The sequence below is a fragment of the Serinus canaria genome, chromosome 2 (assembly GCF_022539315.1).
Source record: "Serinus canaria isolate serCan28SL12 chromosome 2, serCan2020, whole genome shotgun sequence".
NCBI classification, from domain to species: Eukaryota; Metazoa; Chordata; class Aves; order Passeriformes; family Fringillidae; genus Serinus; species Serinus canaria.
Genome location: NC_066315.1, coordinates 95,969,610 through 95,990,107, shown reverse-complemented (window position 1 = coordinate 95,990,107; position 20,498 = coordinate 95,969,610). Strand labels below are relative to the sequence as shown.

General features: G+C 37.4%; 1 protein-coding gene across 1 annotated transcript in view; it reads left to right on the top strand.

Annotated features, from left to right (window-relative positions):
- Window positions 1–20,498, top strand: part of DOK6 (docking protein 6) — a 239,182-nt gene that overhangs the window by 103,328 nt on the left and 115,356 nt on the right. Inside the window, exon 3 of the mRNA XM_030231203.2 lies at window positions 12,098–12,212. Within this exon, the coding sequence (XP_030087063.2) occupies window positions 12,098–12,212 (115 nt within the window). The remainder of the gene's footprint in view (window positions 1–12,097; window positions 12,213–20,498) is intronic.

The following is a 20,498-nucleotide window of genomic DNA, read 5'->3' as shown; positions in this document are numbered from 1 at the left end:
GAGCTGATCTAACAAGATAATTTTGGAAACTAATGCAAGTCAGCTGATGTAAGTAAACTGAGAGGAAAATTTAGAGGAAGTTTTGGAAAAGTATGTTCCTCCTTTTCTTTCCACTCAAAGACCAGCAACACGTTCCTTTTAATTAACCAATACCTTTGGGTCAAAAATAGAACAGATCTGAACATAATCATGTACTTTGGGAATGTTAAAAGTGAAAACTCTGAAAACTGGAAAAGGTTTCTAAGTGTCCAGTGTATTTTAGTTACTCCACAAGGATATTAGCACTCATCTAATGATCTAGTGTTCATAGTGAAATATTGCATAAATATGGGTTGCATGCCTACTAACTCTAGCAGGAAGTTTGATACTGGAAGCATTTTTTTTAATTGCAGCTGAAATTTGAAAGGATAATTGTGAAACCTATTTTATTTCAGCTGTGAATCATCTTCCCCCTCTGCTATCTCTCTCTCTCTAGCATGATGTTATTTTTCAAGTGTGCACCTGGGTTGCAAATTAAAAAATTTGTGTTGTTTTAGTATTAAGGCATTAGTTTAAATTTTGGTAACACTCACTTTTACAGAAGGCTGTATTTTTCCCCTTTTATTTTAATGCATGCACAGTAGCCTGGTATTCAGTTTGCTCTTCAAAATGAAAGGTTAGATTGGAAAACATATTTCAAAGGATCTTTAGGACAGCAAGGAAATGAGATTGAGGAGAACTGGGATTTTTGTTCTGCCAATGGCTGTCTGTACAATTACTCTGTGAAGTGTGAATGCATTTTTTTCAGTATGTATTTTAAAATCCTAATTAAAATGTTTGTTAAGGGAATAGGTCCATGTGCACATGAACTGATCAGATTTCAACTATCACTTTCAAACACCAGGCTGCCAGCCAGAACCAGAATAATCCCAGCAGGCTGGTTGATTTTATGGGTTAGGCAGCAGCCCAATCCTGACAGTATTACAGTAGCATGGCTTGAGAGAAAGTAACTTGGCTTGGAAAAATCCCTACATCTTTGCCTAGTAAAGGCAGCTGACTTTAATATGCTTACTGTGCACTGGTAGGTTTGATTTACCAACACTGTCAATCAATTTAGCATTTAAAGTAGCATAACAAAAGCTAGTCAAGGAAGATTGTTTTCCATCCCTAATATTTTTAGAGCTTATTGAGACAAAATTAAGAGTTTGTAACTGCTTATGTGGTAAGTGATCAGTTATAGCACACCATGAAACTGGGTACCCAGGTTGTAGCCTATATGAAAGTCAGATGTTCTAATACTTAGAAATAGTTAAGACTTAAAGAATGGAGAGAAGTTTTCTTTATACCATTTAAAATTTTGAGTTTGCTTTCCCCTTCTTCTAATCCTAATCTCAGCCCCAGCTTTATTTTAACTGGATTTTTCCCCTCCTCTGCTCAGTTATAGCAGAGGAAGATGAGTAGATGATTTTCATGAGTGTGCTGGAGTTTGGCCAGCGTCAACCCTCTACAGTTGTAAATAGTAATAATTTTTATTTCTCTTCCATTTATTTAAATTTTGAAAAATTAAAATCATTATTTTATTTTGTATTGAGTCTAAATTTACATAATATCATCTAGGTTTTCTAAAAATGCTGAAAAATTCAAACGTGCATTTTTTTTTAAATCTCAATTTTATCTGGAGGATAAGAAGGAATTATTCATTATCCTTCTACTATCAAATCTACACATATTTCTTCCCATCAAAGTTTTCTTTTTTGCCCTGACATTTCTGCCTTATACTTAGCCTGATTTGTTTTAAATATATTCATTAATTCTACCCGGTTTTGTGTTTGGTTTTTTTTTTTTTTTATTATGTACTTTTTCAGTTAACAGACAAGTTTCTTACTGTTGTTATAGGCGTGGTTTCTTTTTAGCACTTAGAGGAATGAACGTTTACTTGGTAGAAGTTTCTTAAAGACTGACTCCTCTGAAATAGCAGCTGGAGACCTGCCCTAGAGGTGTAGTGTGGAGGTTGATATGCCACTCTTTGGCAATAGTCCTGGAGAGTGTTGTTACCATAACAACTCCTTTTCCAAGGGTAAATCCACATGCAGAGATGGGGAAAACTCTTCTGTTCTGTTTCTGAATTGTTTTTGCTCTTTTATGATCCATTTATTTCACTTCCCTGATCTTGGGATTTCTCTTCTCGCTTATTATGTTTCTCTTGTAATCTTATGCTTTAAGATTTGCTATTTTTTCATGAAATAGGGTTTTTTTTTCCTTTTTTTCTGCCTCGTAGTACATTTTAACCTTAAGTTTAACCTTAAGTCCTGTTTTCCAGTCTCTTGCATCTCCTTGTCCTATTGCTGGTTTTGTGCAATATATGCTGATGTCATGGAAATCTGTTTCATCTTAAATACTCTGAATGGCCTAATACCATAAGGGTTTGCCCAAGCCCACAAAGGTCCAAATATCCTTGCAGGTCTGTTAGCATCCCTTTCTTAGACTTAAAAGGTATTTCTTATGAAGAGTTTTCTGGTCCAACTCCTGCTCACAGCAGAGCCACCTCGGAGGTCCAAGGTCTGAGCAAACGTGGTTGCACAGGGCAATGTCCAGTTGAGTCTCCAAGGATGGAGAGTGCAGAGCCTCACTGGAGTCTCCAAGGATGGAGACTGCAGAGCCTCACTGGGCTGCCTGTCCCACTGCTGCACTGTCTTCATGGTGGGAACATCACTTCTCATATGCAGCCTGAACATCTCTTATCTCAGTTTGTGCCCATTGCTCATCTTCTCCCCCCAGGCACAGCTGTGAAGAGCCTGGCTCTGTCTCCTCAATAATCTCCCTGCTGGCACTGGAGGAACTGCATCTAGATGATCCCAAAGCCATCTCTGCTGCAGGATGGAGCAGCTACTTCCTTCAACCTCTACACCCCACAGGGCAAGAGGTGCAGCTCTGGCTGTCCTGGGGACCCTCTGCTGAACTCACTTTGTCATTGGAGTCACATTTTCATTGGAGTCCCAAAATTGGGCAAGATGTGATCTGATGAATACTGAGTAAAAAAAAAAAAAAAAAAAAAAAAAAAGTCACTTTCCTTGATTTATGGCCTGTGCTTCTTTTAATGCAGCCATTTCCCCAGTCTCAAAGGTCTTTATGCTTTTCAGACAGCACACTGCCTTTTCTTAAGAGCCCAAATCACATCCAGCTCCATCCAAAGCTGTAACAAAACTTCTGCTCTGTGGTAATTGGATTTAGCAGTGTTAAAGGAGCCACTGCTAGCTGCAGATAGTGTCACTGACAGCTGAGCTGAAAGCAGATGTTTAGGTGCTTTGAGATCCTGTCTGTGGTCCTCTGATCTGTACTGAGCCAACATGTTGTGTTCTCTTTGCAGACTGGAAGCAGCATATTGGTGCCTCCTTTGCCCTTTTCTTGCTGTGATAGTTGACATGACCCTTGCTTTTTATATCACTCTCTTATTGTTGCCTGGCTGGTTTTGGTTTGGGGTGGTTCTTTACTGTCTGGGCATCCCTCACTGGAGTCCCTGCTCCTTGCCCCTGTGTTGGCTCTTGCTCTGTCACGTTACTGCTTGTGTGGTATTACACAACAGATGGTCATAGGTGGGCCATGATTAAGAAATGAGAGGATAAATAATTGCATTTTATAACTTTCTCTTCTGCTTCTATTTTCTTCTAGTTAGAACTTAAATGACAGGAAGGTAGTGTGCAATGCAAAACAGAAACCCATTTATGTAAATTCAGACCTTTTCTTCTGCCCAGGCAATTTCCAGGACTCTGCACAGCGGAAATAACATTCAGTAGATGGAATTGCAGAATCATTTCCCTCCCCAGTTTCATATAGGAGACACATGTTTGGGAGAATTCAAATAAGATATAACCCAGAATGGGGCACTTAAGGTTTTATTCATGATTTTTGTGGTTTTCATCTCTTTTGGACCTCCTTTCTTATTTACCACGGAATTGTAATTTTTGTAGAGATGCAAATATAATAAGTGATTTGGAAGTAATATTTTTGTAATTTTGGAAGAGTTATCTCATCTATTTGAATGTACAATTCTAGCACCAGACCCCACAATGTGTTATATATGTACAAGATTTACATGTCCATGTAATACAAAAGGAAATCCTCCATCTTCAGATGCATGACTAGAACAGATTTTTAGTACAAGAAGGAAACAAAAAATGTCCACTGTTTGGCAACAATGAAGTGTTATAGATTAAAGAGAAACTGTATTGAATTGTTCCTAAAATCCTTCCTCTTTGAAAGAAATAAACATAGCTCCAAAGAAAGTAATCAGAAAAGAAGAAAAATGCATAAATACTACTAAGAAGCAATGCATCTCAGTTAATACAAGCCTTTGTTTATATTAAGTGTCTTTTGGAATTTAATAGCTTTTCACATCTAGGAATATAACTAAGATACTGAAATGATAATGGAACACCCAAACATTTTAAAGGATAGGTGTTTTAAGATGCATTGACAGTAGCAATTTCATAATATAAAATATTTTGCTAGTATAATGAAATTGTGATCTTGTAATTATTTTCTGTTATTTACCTGGGTAAAAAATGCTCTTTCAAAAAAAAGACTTAAGGTTGATAGGCAAGGGCTAAAGTATTTCAAGAGAGACCAGAAGTTTGTTACTAGGAATCTATTATCTGATCTTTTCTGGCTAGACAGATGTAACTGATCTGTGTGTGCTGTTCATTGATTTTATTTTCCATAGAAGAATCCTAAATAATTTCCTTGACCATCAGCCTATACCTGTGTATCCTGCTATATGGCTACAAGGCACTCAAGGCTTTCTTAAATTAGTAGTTTTCCTACACTTGAATTATTTACCAGATATCTGCAGCATGGCTTTACTGAAATTAAATTCCAATTGGTGTAGCTAGGGACAAGTGGAGTTAGACTTCTGAAATCTATCAGGATGCTTTTCAGACAGTTTCCTGGTCTCTTGGCACAGACATGCACGTAAACTGAAACAAACCAATCATTTAGTATTTCTTGTAACTCAGTCCCCTGGCATCTGACAATGCTTGTGCATTCTGGTAGGGAATAGGGAATTGAAAGAATTTGGTATTAGTGTCAAATTTAGGATTTTCATGCAGAAAGGTGACTTCAATTTTCTGTGAACCTCTCAGGTTAAATATTACTATCATAAGACTTCAAGGAAATGAAGATTTTTATTTTTTTTTTCAAAGTGAGGGCATAAGCTAAATACTTCCTCTGATCCTCTTGTCTTTTTGACCATATAGCATGAGATTTGTTAACTGTTGGTTCCTTCAGAGGAGTCCTTTGCAGTTTCTTCTCATGTTTTTAAGGTTGATGCACTGCTCCGTGCTGGGTTGTTGGGTTTTTTTGATGGTTGATCCACCCAGATGTGGCTAGACAGTATTTACAAGGTTTTGATAGCTATGGACTTTATTATTCCTATGTCACTTTTACTAAAGGAAGCAAGTGGAAGCTCTGAGTGTGGCTTTCTTCCAGATGAAATGTTATACCAACACAAAACAAGTTAAAGTTTTGGGATTACCTCCATACCAAGATAAAGATAAACAATAAGGATGAGAGGAAGTGCATTGCATTACTTGAATCCATATTGAAATGATTCACGAGTGACCAAGATATATGAGCAATAGTGTCAGAAACTTTATTATAGGATCTTTTGCCTTCTTGTTCAGTGCTTGATGTATCTGTAAAAAAGTATTACATTTTGGTGAACAATCCAAACATCCAAAAATGTTTGTTTCCAGATGAAGTGTGTTTCTTTTCATCTGTGCTTACAAGGAATCTTTGAGATGAAGCAAATTCCTGGCTGTGAGAGGAACCAAGCCGTAGTAGCCAACACTGATGTGCAGCCTTGAGACCCTGATGCAAGTCTAGCCTAGTATAATTTTGCAGGAGTGAGGTTATGCCTTTACCAGTCCTAGAAGTTATCCTACCTAGCAGCTCTTCAAGGCCGTGTCCTTTTATCAAATATTGATGAGAAGTAGAGGACTTGGATGCCTCTGATACAGCTATGTCAAGCCCCATCCCCCCTCCACCAAGAAAGAAAAAAACCCCTGTATAATAGATGAAAAATAAAATCTAAAAGAAAGAAAGAAACCTTGGCAAATTTTGGTAACATGTAAGCTTAGTAAGTCTTCCACATCTTTTCATCAATCAGTGTTAAATTTTCTTTCTAGAGAAAAAGCAAAAGTGGCTTTAAAGACTGATACAAAAAAAATTCAAGAAATAGGAAAAAAAAACCCCAAAAACTAGGAAATGTGTGTGTGGGCTGCTGAGTGATGGACATATGAAGCAGGAATTATTGATGAGGAGTAGGAGAACTGAGAAATGGTCCAGGTGCTAAGAGTCCCTAGCACATACCACAGTGAGCAACATATGGAGAACAGCACTATATGTCTAGGAGAGAAAAGAAAGTCTAAGCTAACATGCTAATGGTAGTGGAAATTTGTATACTACAAAATCATAGCTTCATAAAAAAGGATTTATTTCACCTACTGGAAGAAATCAAAGGATAAAAATTAAGAAAAAATCTACTTGCACGTTTGCTCACTAAGGAGGCAATATTAGGGATTTTATTCATTGTTGAAATTAATTTTGTTCTAGACAGTTACAATTGGGAGAAATAGGAAAACTGATTCACAAAGTTTTTGTTGGTTTCAGTGTTAATAAAGTTTTCAGTGAAGTAAAACCCCACAATGGAAAAATGTTCTTTTGTTTTCTTTTTTTTTTTTTGGAACATCTAGGTAAGATTGTTACATGTGTAATAGCACAGAAAATTTTCCCTTTTTTACATTTCTCTTACTGATGTAAGGTAATCAGTGGTCTAGGTAGGTTCAGAATGACATTTTGTTGTTGTGAAGAACAAAAATATTTTCAATGTAATTAACTGAATTTTGTAAACAAGTCCATTATGATACCACAGGGAGCAAATTTTGGCATAAAGCTCCTTGCTTAAAAAAGTAGATTTACCTAATGTACTACTCATAAAAAATTGGGACTTTTTTGTACTTTTAAAAAATGTTATTAGTCTTTTAAAACATTCTTAAGAACTGCTAAGTGATGTTTTAAATTATTTCAAAGTAGCATGATTTTTATAAGTTTTCTATTTGCCTTTTCAGTAGCTTTGATACTTTTCCCCTTTTAAAAATGCTTTTTTATTTTTGTGGTTTTGGGGTTTTTTTAATAATAGATAAAATTTAAGCAACGGTTTTAAAAATCCCTAAGATAAAGCAATCTGGTTGCCAAGGCAAATTTCATCTTTTCCTTCACACAAGATGATATACTCTCAGGTGTTTTTTAATTGCACATGTTCAGCAAGTAGAGAAATGACTCATGCTTAATTGGCATTAAATCCAGAATTCAGAATTTCATTAACTTAATTCTCTATCAATGGGAGGATAGACTTTCACAGTTTTGCCTCTATCTTTCTACTCTGAGCGTGGAGGGAAGCATACAATACAATTTGAAAAGATGAACATTGAAGAAAATATTCATCTCTATTAGATATTGAAAATTATATAAGCAATAGAAATACTGAGGGGCTTATTTGATAATTTGGGCCTTTCTAGTTGTTAGTGTAAATTTGTGTTCCTGAAGTGTTCTCATTTCTTTTTCTGTTAGCTTGCCTAGTAAAATTATACTTCCTAAAATCTTTATAAGTTTCCTATGTCCTCAAAATGTTGTAGCTAAAATTATTTCCTTCAGTTCCTGTAAAGCAAAGCATTCTAATGAGAATGATATGATTTTTGAAGAAAAAAAGCTTACCTGGCAGAAATGCTTTGGCCACACATGTTAAACCACTAAAGTATTTGACAAGGATATAAGTGTCTTACAATATCTCACAGTAGTTTCAAATAGGTCCATTTTTATGAAAATTGTAGACAAGAGGGATATAATTTCTGTGTCAGACTACAAATGGCTCAAAAAGTTTCTCTTAAAGAAAGAAGATAAACTCAGGGAGTTTGGAAGAGGCAATTTGTGTAGCTTTGTCACATCGGAGTTACAAGAAGTTCTGTGCTGTCTAGAGAGGTCCTGTGATTTCAGAGACAAAGGAAAATCAAAATGTGTCTAAAACAAATACCCTTTTTCCTGCATGAGACTATTTTTCTTCACTTGCCTTGCATGTTGTTCAACTTAATCTCTCATATGGGTGTCAAAAAGCAGCACATAAGAATTTGGCAGTGTTTTCATTGTCTCTTTCAGACATTAAATTCCCATCAGCAAATAAAAGGAACTCTTTTGTATGTATATTTTTTGCTGACGGTATTTTTAAGAGTGTGATGGATGTTGCATATGTGACTAAATTAAACAAGGCAGGATTAATCTACTGGTCAATAAGAGGATTCAAAAAACATCTTTACAGGTAGTTGTGTGTGTGTTAGCATTCAGGAACACATAATCACTAGAAATGATTATATGCAGGTAGTTGTATTGAAGAGCTCTGGGTGTCAGGGGTAAAGACCCAAATCTGACTCCAACTTAGGTTCGGGATGGATATGCTTTTATATTCTATCATTATATAACTTTCATGTTAATTATTAAACTTACATTGTTCTATAGTATACATAGATTTCAGCCAAGCATAGCCACCTGAGAATAGGAACATACAGTTTCTCACTGTTCTTCTTATGATTATGCAATAATTATTTTAATTACTACTACTTACACAGGTAAAACACAAGGCTTAACATTTCCGAGTTTATCTTAGCATTTTCCAGGGCGCCACTATCATGTGTACTCGAGTATGTCTGCATTTATGTTTCAAACATAAATTACTATCAAAATTTTGTAGTTTTAGTGCCAGGAATGTAAGATTTTTGGCTCTATTGTCATTATTTTCTTATAAGCATTGCAGGATCTTTCAGTAATCTGTAACACAGAAGTATTTTAAAAAAATAGACCTCTACTATATAGCAGGGACTAGAAGAAAGCTTAATATGCCTTGTTGTCACTATACAAAGCAATTCTATTTCCTTTTCTGCTATGTCAGAGAGAGAAATTTTTCTTTTAAATGCAGCAAGATGTAAGGCACTTTTATCTGCATGGTGTGCAGTGTCACGCATGCACACACTTGTGAAAATGTCACTTGCTGAATTAATTGCTTGTGTAAGAATCACTGGAGCTTTTTTCTCTTATCAGTGTTTTCCCTTTCCTTTTGCACCACCAGCAATTTTCTAAATTTTCTTTAATAATAACCTGAACTTTTTTGTGTCACAAATAATCTTAAATATTTTGGTCCTATATCTTCTTATTTAGCTATGACTAGTAGATCTGTACCCTGTCTTCAGCAATACTAGTAGATCTGGACCCCTGACTTTGGGGACTTCTGTGTCTTCAAAATTCAGTAATTACTTATGGATTTGGTATTGTTCCCTCAGGTTTTGAATTCTAGAGTCTGCTCTCTCCTCTGCCTACTAATGCTTTTTTTCCTCTCTTTTGGGGGATTTCCTTGAGATGACAAGAGCCCTCTCACACATTAGTTCATTTACCATGCATGGATCAAGGAAAATCAACAGATGTTTCAGTAACTTCTTTAATGGGACAGGGATATTTGTGATATTCAGCCCTTCTCTTTCCCCCAAGCCAAAAAGTAGTGCAATACATGGATTCTTACAAAGCCCTGAAAATGTATGACAAAAGTTAAAATTATAAGGGATTAGGAGCCAAATGGTGAGGCAAATGCACCTGTGTCCAAAAAAAGGTCAAAAGGTCAACTTGGAGAATACAGAGAGTTCTGGCAGTCAACCAAAAGTCAGCCTGGAGAATTTCTGGCAGTCTTACTTCAGCCTATAGGAAGAACTGTGGAGTAAATATAATATTTGTGAAAGGCAGCATGGATTTACCAAGGGTAAGTGATGCCTGACCAGTATGATCACCATCTATGGTATGGTATGAGAAGAGCTTTAGCAAGGCTTTTCACATTCTTTCCCGTGACATTCTCAAACTGAAGTTGGGACTTTATTATTTATGCAGGTGGATGTCTAGATGATGTAAGGATGGTCAGCTACTGAGACACAGAAAGTTGTGGTTAATGGGTTGGTTATTATGTGGTTATGTTGGTTATTAATGTGGTCAATGTGGTTACCTGCTTGGAGGGCTGTAGCCAGTGTGGAACTGCTGGGGTCTGTACTGGGACCTCTCTTGATAGTGTTATCAGGAACCTACCTGCAGGAAATAAGGGAGCTGCACCAATGTGCAGAGAGCAGACTGGGAAGGATCTGTTGATTGGGTTTTGGTAGTCAAGATGCCTTTTCAGCAGCCTGAACAGGCTGGACAAATGGGCTGACATGGACCTTGTTAAATTGAATAAGGGCAAGAACCAGGTGCCAGCCTGGGGATAGAAGAGCCCCTGCGATGGCACGGGTTTGGCATTGGCAAGCTGGGAGCCAGCCTGCAGGCAGGGCCCTGGATCTTGGTGCTTCAGCCAGCAAAGCTCCGTGGGCTGTATGGACAGAACCATGGCCAGTCAGTGCAGAGAATGAGTCTTTTCCTCAGTTCAGCACACATTAGACCATGTTTATAGGTACCACATCCATTTTTGGGCCGTCTGTTACAACAAAGATATTGACAAACTGGAGTGAGTTCTGCTGAAGGCTGTCAAGACAGACTCTAGAGCAGTCTCCAACTGGTCCCAAGTTCATCAGCACGCAACACATTCCTCTTCATGCCTTGTCTCAGTTTCTTTTGTTGGCGTGATGCCTTTCACTGCTCGTTTGCTATCATTATTTTATTGAAATGTCTTTGCCCCAGTGTGTTCCATTTTTTTAATGCACCATATAAAATCTCTTCTGCTTTAAAATTATTTTCAGCATGTGAAAAGAAATGCTGGAACTGTACACCAGGAGCATAACAATTACAAAGCAAAACAAACAAAAATCTCCACCTACATTCGGTCCATTTTTTCTGTAGTCATAGATGTCCAAACTTATAGGGTTGACATTTTTCTGGAAATTAATTCAGCCAGAGGCAAATGTCCTGCCTGAGAAAAACTAACTCTAACCAGATAAAGTTTGCCCAGAGGTCAAAGAAACGGAGAAAATATACATATTTCAGAAAATAAAGTGTTAATCAGTTTAATACAGGCTGGGCCACCAGATTGGAATAATATATTTTTCTTCCATTTTTGTTAATTGCAGTTATATGCATGCATCAAAAGAAAATGGAAATTTTATTGTTCATAAACTTTTCAAATACTTAGAAAATAAAAAGTTTGAGTTCTTTTGAGGATGACAGATACATTTTAAAGACACATGAGGATCTAGCCTTACAAATGTAGTGATGCTATTTGACATATTAGTTAAGTTACCTTCCTTAACTAATGAAACACTGTTCTTCCAAAATTAGGTTTTCTATTTGATGCAGATTCTGAAACTGATCCAAGTTGTATGAGTATAGAAATTGAAAAATAGATTATACAAAATCCCAAGGCTGAGTTGATGTCATTGTAAATTATTTCCATGTAGGACTTTTTAAAGAAACATAATTTTGTGGAAATCTATTAGAGAAATAGAGTTATTAGAGTTAAGTTTTGCAACTTAAGACTCTACCTATTTATGTGGGTTTTTTTTAACCAATTACCAAGCTTATAAATATAAATAACCCTAGGGGATTAGGAAGGGTACTCCCCAGTTTAGTTCTCCCACGGAGACTCAGAACCACACTGCTGCTCACTCTCTTCCCCCTTCCCCTCCCCTTCCCACTCCTTTGGAATGGAGTTGAGAATTGGAGGCACAAAAGCTGAACATCATGGGTTGAGATAAGAATGATTTCCTAGAAACAGCAGTGAGACAGAAAAATGAACAGTAGCAGCAGCACAAAGAAACAATTTACATGGAAAAGCCTGCAACAATATCCAGCTCTTCCCCACCATGCTTTCTCCCCAGTGGAAGAAGAGAGAGTTCCTTACTTCTGCCCCTGGCAATGAGTGAGGTGGAGTGGAATAACATCTGGGACTTGCCACACACCTCTCCTGCTTACTGTGAAAAATTAACCCTGTCCTGGCTGAAACTAGGACAGGGGAAAAACAGTTTATAGTAAAAATTGAGCAGCTAAGGTTAATATTTTTGTTTGTACTATTTTTACACTGGTCTAAAATACTTTTCTTCATTTTAAGGTAACTGAACTGCACAATATCAAAAATATAACCAGATTGCCTCGAGAGACAAAGAAGCATGCAGTGGCAATTATCTTTCATGATGAGACATCAAAGACATTTGCGTGTGAGTCAGGTAAGTAATTGGTGCTTCATCTCTAGCTTGAAGAAATCAAGTTGCACATCAAAGTCTGGCTCAGATGAATTAACTCGCAGTGCCAGGAAGAAATTCTTAGCTTCAAGAAATTTGTGGTAAACAAAAAACTTTGGAGTTTGGGGTTCAGGTCTTTTGGGGTTTGGTAGGGTTTTTTTAATATATGATGGGAGGTGTTGGGGGTGCCACAGAGCTCTTTTTCCATTATTTTTCTTTGCATGCAGATGGTTTAAAGACTGGAGGCTTCCAGCTAAACTTGTAAATCCTAGTAAAAAATAACCTGTAAGATGTTATTAAGTCAAGATGTGAAATATTCTTTTTTAACAAGCTTTGCTATAGGCAGTTACTAAACTAATAATTATCATGCCATTGCAAATAAGTAGCAAATACCAGCTAAAACCTCAGGATATTTTAAAGCAGGGTGTCAAGCAGTCTGTGGTTTGAATTACTCCATAGCATAATGACTAGGCTAGCATAGAACAAGACTTGGGCATTAGAGTGCACAATGGCAGGCAGTTACTTGTGAGACGCTGAGCACTGTACAATTAAAGTGCACTATTTTCTTATTTGAAAGTACATTTGTACACATCTGTGTCCTAGGGTATATTTTAACAGAAAAAAAATTAAAATAGTAGGAAAATCTTGAATGATAAAGTTTGTGCTTTTTTAGTGACATATTTGAAACTTTACATTTTAAAAGTATATATAGATACTAATATATATATATATATATATATATATATATGTTGGTTTTGGGTTTTTTAAATATATATGTATCATTTTGTATATATGGTGAAGGGCCTAGAAGAAAAGCCATATGAGGAGTGACTGAAGTTACTTGGTCTGGGAAGAGGAAACTGAGAGGAAACTTCAATGGAGTCTACAACTTCCTTTTGAGGGGAAGAGGAGAGGCAGACACTGATCTCTTCTCCGTGGTGATCAGTGACAGGACCCCAGGGAATGGCTTGAAGTTATATCAAGGGAGTTTTAGGTTGGAATTAGGAAAAGGTTTTTCATCCTGAGGGTAGTTTAGTTCTGGAAAAGTCTCTGCAGGGAATGATGACAGCACCAGCCTGACAGAGTTCAAGAAGCATTTGGAAAATACTTTTGGGCACATGTTGTGACTCTTGACAATGTCCTGCACAGGGCCAGGGGTTAACTCTATGATCCTTGTGGATCCCTTCCAGCTCTGGATAATCTATGATTCTATATCAATATTATCATATAAGCATTACATCATGTATGGTCTAAATAATAAATTAAATACAGTGAAACAAAATCTGAGAAATGTGGAGGAGGTTAAAAGTGTGCAAGGTCATGAATTATGTAGCTTTTAGATCAGGTATTGCTAACAGTGATATGTATATTCCATCATGAAAGATAGATTGACTTTTTTTGTTAATTAATTTAAGTTTGTGGACACATATAGAAAATCTATGTCTGTCTACAATTGGTTTAAGTGATCATTAGATAAGTAGTCCACATTAAAGATTTTGAATTCTAATCTGTAGAATTGATAGTGATTCTATATTATGATTAATAATTGAATAAAAACATTTTAATTCTATTCCAAAAGCACTGAAGTCAGTCCTGTGGAAATTTTTCCAGTTGCCTATGCATGCATTCCCCTTCTTTCCTAATGAGATCTTGTTCCTTCCCTAGAATTACTGTGGTTCAGGTATATTTGAAAAGAGTGACAGCAAGTCATGACTTCAGAACATTCTTTCACCAAAGAAGGGACAAACCTAGGAAAGTTCAGCATGTCTGGCCCACTCATCCCTTTCTCCTTAACCTTGAACCCAGTTGCAAATACAAGGCCCATGTAGTACCATAAGATGCTAGCAGGGTGTCAGTATGAGATGCTCTCCCTTTATGCCCTATATAAAATCTGTTTTGAGTGGACAGACCCCTGGGTGAAGTGACAAACAAGTGGAGAGCTTGTGGCCAGAGAGCAAAGTTCAGACCAAGATAGGTGATGTAGTAGGTGTCTGCTCTAGACCTTCTCATCAACAAGAGAAGGCAGATGAAGCAATCTCAGGGCAGGTGAAAAAAGCCTAATAGTCCCAGGCACTGGTATTCCTGGGTGACTTTAACCTCAGCAGTAACTACTGCAAGGCAAATAAGGCTGAACACAAGCAATCCAGATTTCTGAAACAGATTGAAGACAACTTCTTGATACAGATGATCAATAGTGTGATGAGGGGAGATGTTTGTTCAGGGACATGCTTGGCAGGATCCTGTGGATCCTTGAAGGGCAAAGGAGCCCAGGAGAGCTATCCAGTCTGCAAGGACAGCATCCTCTGAGCACAAGAGCTGTTCTCCCCATTCAGAAGACAAGCTGTACAGAAGATAAGTGTGAATGGGTGAGGAGCTCCTGACTTGCTCAAACACACACAAAAAAGCTACAATGAATCAGAGACTGACTCCTTGGAAGGGATACAGAAGTATTGTCTATTTACATAGGAATGGAGTTCAGCAAGCTCCAGCTCAGGGAAGTCCAAGATAGAAAAGGTTTCTTAAAGTACATCAGGAGTAAAATAAAGGCTAAGTAAGCGTGGCCCTATTGCTTGATGGAACAGTCGACGTAGTGACATGGGTCATGAGAAAGGCTAAGGTACCTTTTATACTGTGGTTTTTACTTGCAAGGCTTGTCCTCAGGCCTCCCAGGTCCCTGAGCTCCTGAACTTGATGAAGTATCCCTGGCAGAGGAAGACATAGTTAGGCATCACTTAAATCACCTGGATTTCATACAAAAGTACGTGGAGCTTGATTGTGAAGAATGACAAGAAGGAGGATCCAGATAACTGTACTCCAGTCAGCTCACCTCAGTCCCTGAGAGCACTGCTGGAGCAAATCATGGAGGACAGCAAGGTGAATGGGAGAAGAAAAAAATACTTCCCATATGCAAATCATGTTTGTCATGATGAGGTGTCTGGCAAAAGAAAGGCAGTGGTTCTTATACACCTTAATTGTAATGGTCTTTGACACCCTCTATAGCTTCCCAAAACTGGTGGGGCATGGGATGGATAAAGACACTAAAATGGACAGAAAGTAGGCTGGACTTAAAAACCCAAGGTTGTGAAGCCAAGCTTGCAGCCAGGAGGTAGTGGATCCCTCAGAGGCAGTGCTGGGACCAATGCCATTCAATGTCTTCATTGATAATCTGCATGATGGGGTGGAGGGTACTGTCAGCTGGTTTGCAGGTGACAGCAGGTGGGGGTGACCCAAATTAGGAAGGCAGGGCTGCTGTCAGAGGTACAGGCTGGAGAAATGGGCTTACATAAACCTTGTGAAGTTCAGCAAGAATAAAAGCTCTTTCCCTGGTTTGTGTTAATCCCAGCCACAAGGCAGGCTTGGTGCCAGCTGTTGGGAAGCAGCTCTGCAGAAAAGGCTCTGAGGTCGTGGTGCACAACACTCCCTGGACAGCATTAGTAAGGGCCTTCACAGCAGGTTCTAGAAACTGAGCCTTGCCTTTTACTCAGCACTTGTAGGAGCACATCTGGGCTGCCCTGTCCAGTTTTGTGTGCTCAGCACAATATTGACATACAGGAGTGAAGCCAGGGGAGGGCACCAAGAGTCAGGGGCACATGACAAATGAAAAGAGACTGAGGGCTTATTCAGCCTGGAGAAAAAATATTTCAGAGGATCTTATTGCTTATGTGATTTGAGAATGCAGAGCCATAAAAACCATAAAGCCATAAAACCATCAAATACCTTGCTGTTTCTGAATGACTACAAATCTTGGCTGTGAGCATAGTGGAGTTTCAATCAGTTTGCCTTTCTCCATGCCTTCAGTCTGTCTAAGCAGTACAGATTGCATCACATCTATCAGATGAGAAAGATACACAGTTTTGTTTCACTAAAATCTGACTCTCTTTAGCTCCAAATTTTTGTTTTCTGAACTAGGAAGATAGAGTCCAAAAACAAATTTAGTTCCCAAGTCATTTCCACAGTGAATTCTGTCTTCTCACAAGGAACTGTTACCATTTTTACTGCTGTTGAAATGTGCCAAGTACTTGGCTTTCCTGTATGAAACTTAACAAAATTTAAGGAATGTTTGAAGAACTTGCTTCTTATTTAAAATGGGTTCCTTTTCTTCTTTTGTTTAGTGGCACTTATTTATATGGAAAAATACATGGACTTTTACAGCCTTGCAGTGTATAGAGATGTACATACAATGGTGTTTATTTTGGCAAATCTCTTGCCACTTCTTTGGTTAACACAATAACTTTACTAATCCCTCTTCATTCTGGTGGCTTCAGTGTCAAAAAAACACTCAAGTGGTTTTGACTCAAGGCAAAAATCTTCTAGAATCACAACTGCTTGACCTTGAATTTTTTAGGACTCCAGAGTTTCATAATGTGAAAATTTTTTTACCATGAAGCCTCTGAATATACAGAAGCAGATACCTTGTTTCTTATCATCTTGACTTCCAGAGGCAGATGGAAGGAGAGTAATATTAAACCCTTTGCAAAAGGTCTGCTGAGCATAGAGTCAAAAATTATTTGGAGACAAGGAGAAAGGAATACTCAAAGTTAAGTTGATTTTAGGGATTGAACAATGTGAGGTAGGGGTTTTGTCAGTGTTGTACCATAAACTGATTTTAAGGAAAGGTATCATTTTGGTTTTGATAGTATAAGCTGATGCCATCTCCTCTGCACTGTCTAAAGTGCCAAAAAGCAGCACATTTTTCTGGCACATAGCTTTCTTAATTGTGGAATAAAGCACAATAAAATACTATTCTGTTTTAAAATAGGTCTCTAAAGATGCAGAACACTTTGGCTCTCCACAGAGAGCCTGAGAGCTGTGATACCAGCCCACTGGGTGTGCTGGCTCAGAGCCTGCGTTTTTTTCCTAAGCTCCTGCAGCTTTTAGTCCCTCATCTTGCTTATTGTCTTCAAGACAGCTACTGGCAAAACTGAGCTCTGGGTGGGCTGTAACTCCTGTATTTCCATTAGAATTTCAGCAAATTAGTAATCTGAGATGCATCTAATTGTTGGTAATCTTCATTTGCTAATGAAAACATTCTGCAGAAAAACAAATCAGAATCCTCCATATGCTTTTGTTATCACCTGCCCATCACTACCACCAGTGCTCCCAAAATCTACAACAGCTGTAGAAGTGTGCTCCATTCTGAAGCCCTATTGAAATAATTTGAAGAGCACATCAATCTCATATACTACAGTTCCCTGAATAAAAGCATGGGATAACAAGTCTTTAAAGAAGAATTATCCCTCTTCAGGAAGAAAGGGAAGCGTCTTGCTGTCACTATATCTGTTTCTGACATCTTCTCTAAGGGGCAGAAACTTGTGACTTTGGTGATTAGCAAGCAGCATTTCCAAATTCTCCATTACCATGAGAATTGTTTCAGTGGAAGTAAACTAATGAGAAGTCAGGGCTGAATAACTAACATGAAAAGTAGTCTATAACTCAGTGAACCTACAACAGACTTTAAAGCGTGGGAATTCTTCTTCAAACTGTGGGAAATTGCTGCTGCCCTAACAAGGAACATGCTATGATCTCAATTTGAGCCTTCCTGAATATTGTGTCAAAGTTATTGCCATTGAGGAAATTTTTGTGTGGTTGTTTTTTGTTTATTTGTTTATTTGTTTTTATTAAAAATTATGAAAATCTGGGGGGTTTTGTCTTCATACTGGTGTATAATCAAGCAAGTGGAGAAGGTATTTTAGCTCTGGATTCCAGCTGCTGGGTTTGACATGCTGACTTTCCTCAATACCTTTGCTAAAAGAGTTGTTGGGTTGAGTCTTGTTTGGTTGGGGACCCTTTGTTATTGTTGTTGAGGTTTTTTCCTTCAGGTAGCTGTGCTGTCACTTGTTGTGTAGTTACAGCCATGCCTGGATGCATGTATCTGTTAAGATGCTCTTCTTCCTGCAAGCCTGGTATCTGTAATATGACTGTAAGACAAGTGTCTGAACTGAGACAGGTGTTCTGAAATGCCCTTTAAACTCACAAAACTTGTAGATGTGATGCAGTGAGCAATGGTGGCTGCGCAGGACCAGCAATAAAATGAAATTGGAGGGCATGAGTACTGATTTAATCTAGAATTTTATGGTGCTGTTTTGGAAGATGCTAGCGTGATGATGATTGTGCCTGAATAATAGCTAGCTTTTAAGGAATGCTGTTTCTGATTTGCACTAGTCAGGGACAGACCATATGGGGGCTTGATTTTTCCTTTAGTGATGACAGCAAAATACTAAGTGATACCAATCCCTGGGCATTTTATGCTTAGTGGCCCCTCCAGCAGAGGTTTGTGTAAAATCTATTCTGATGTCTAAATGACAGAATGTGATGAAAACTGATGAACTTTTAAACCTAGTTCTTAAAAAATAAAAAATAAAAAATTAAAATGAGGGGAGTTAAAAATATTATGGAGATAGAGATAAGACAGACAAATAGAGCTGAGAGGTGATTCTGGTGATTTGAGAATAGAATGAGTTGTAACATAAGGGGCAAAATCACATTTGTGACATAAGGGGAAAAATTAAGAGAAATCTTAAAACTGCTACTGTTAAGCAAAGCAGACACCCCCTAGGATATTGACCTTTTTCTGTGTTCTCTTCAGTACAATGCCCCACTCTGTATAGAAGTAGATTAATTGAAGGGGTTTCTTTCTTCCCAGGCATGCATGAACTGCAGCTCTAGAGTCATTACAACCAAGAAACATCCTCATTATTTTTAGGAGGTTATACTTTGGCTTTTCCTTAAAACTTTTGCTGTTCAAGTCCTGGCGAAATTAGAGTTGGGTTATTGCAAAGTGTCTATCAGTTACTCTATTTGAAATTTCTGGTTTAGGGGTTTATGCATTCATGTAGTTGTTTTGGCTCAATTCACCATTTTTATTTATTGAATGTCTTGCTTCTGTGATGGTTACTTTGATAAAACTCTTTTTATACACCATCAACATAAACAGGCTTTTTCTTCTGTATGCTTGTGTTTCAGCTTCTTTTGAGTGCAAACTGTGATAATCAAGTTTTGTCATAACTCTCCAAAAAAGTTTTACTTTGTTGAAATTCAGTCTGTTGGTGTCAAGTGCCGATGTGGGTTTTTTCTATGTTTGTACTTTTTTTTTTTTAATATGTTTTTTCCATTTGTTGGTGTTGTTTTTTTTTCTTAAAAAAATACAGTGGTGGCATCATTTGAAAAGAAACATGTTTGTTTCATTTCATGTTTGAAAAAGCTTTTGGACTATTAGCAAATTACTACTCATCATGAGTTGGGCTTTTTCTCCTTGGTACTTTTCACAAGCAAAACCACTGTGTACTGAAAGAGCTTAACAGATATCAGTGGTGTATTAGATGCAATTCATATTGCTGTATCCTTTGAGAGTTAAGCCTGGAGGTTTTGCATTAAAATGACTGTGAAACTTTTGAGACTTTGAGATGAAGCATCGGTGTTCGTACTTGCTGTTATGACAATACAAATGGCTATATAAGCTTTAAAAATAAAACTTAAAAATAAAATTAATAACTTTTTAAAAATAACCAGATTTAATTTCCCGTTTTTGCTGTTATTTTTGTGACTTTGAAGCTCCAGGATTATGGGGGCAGTGAAACTGAAGAACAGCTTCCTAAATACTGTTTGGGCAGTAGGAAGAAGTTCACATTTTGGATGCAGAAAAATAAACCCAAGTAATTGAAATTATTCTGAAACATAGTATATTTCACTTTTAGTGTGTCAGGGATTGTTATATGAAATTTTATGACCCCAGCTTTTCTATTTTCTGGTTTTGTTTGTTTATACAGAGAGAGAAAGGAACCTGCCCTCTCCAGAAAGCATATGGCCCATTGGAGATCAGATGCATGCTCTCACTTCCAGGTGTAGCACATTGTCTGAGACCTAAAAAAGAATGAAAAGACAGGAATTTCATGAAGTTGGATATGTTGCTCTGGATTCTTACATTTTTCCTTTTTTATCACAATTTTTGAAACACTATCCACTTTCATGGCAAAATTCAGTCTGAGTCATGATATGTTAAAATTTACTAAGAATGCATACCCTTTTGTTCTGGGCAAATAGTTTCCTTTTAAGTATTGATGAGGTTCAGTTTCTTCATTTTTTTTTTTTTTCATTTTGCCTATAAATAGGCATCTCTGTTCTGACTTTAATATATATAAAGTTTAAGTATTTGGATTCTGCCTCTCATTGCTGTTGCTTGCCAGTTATCCTCATTTTTCTTGGTTATCTGTCTGAACTACAGTGTTGCAATTTTCTGACACATACTGGTAATATGTATTACTGGCAAATGGA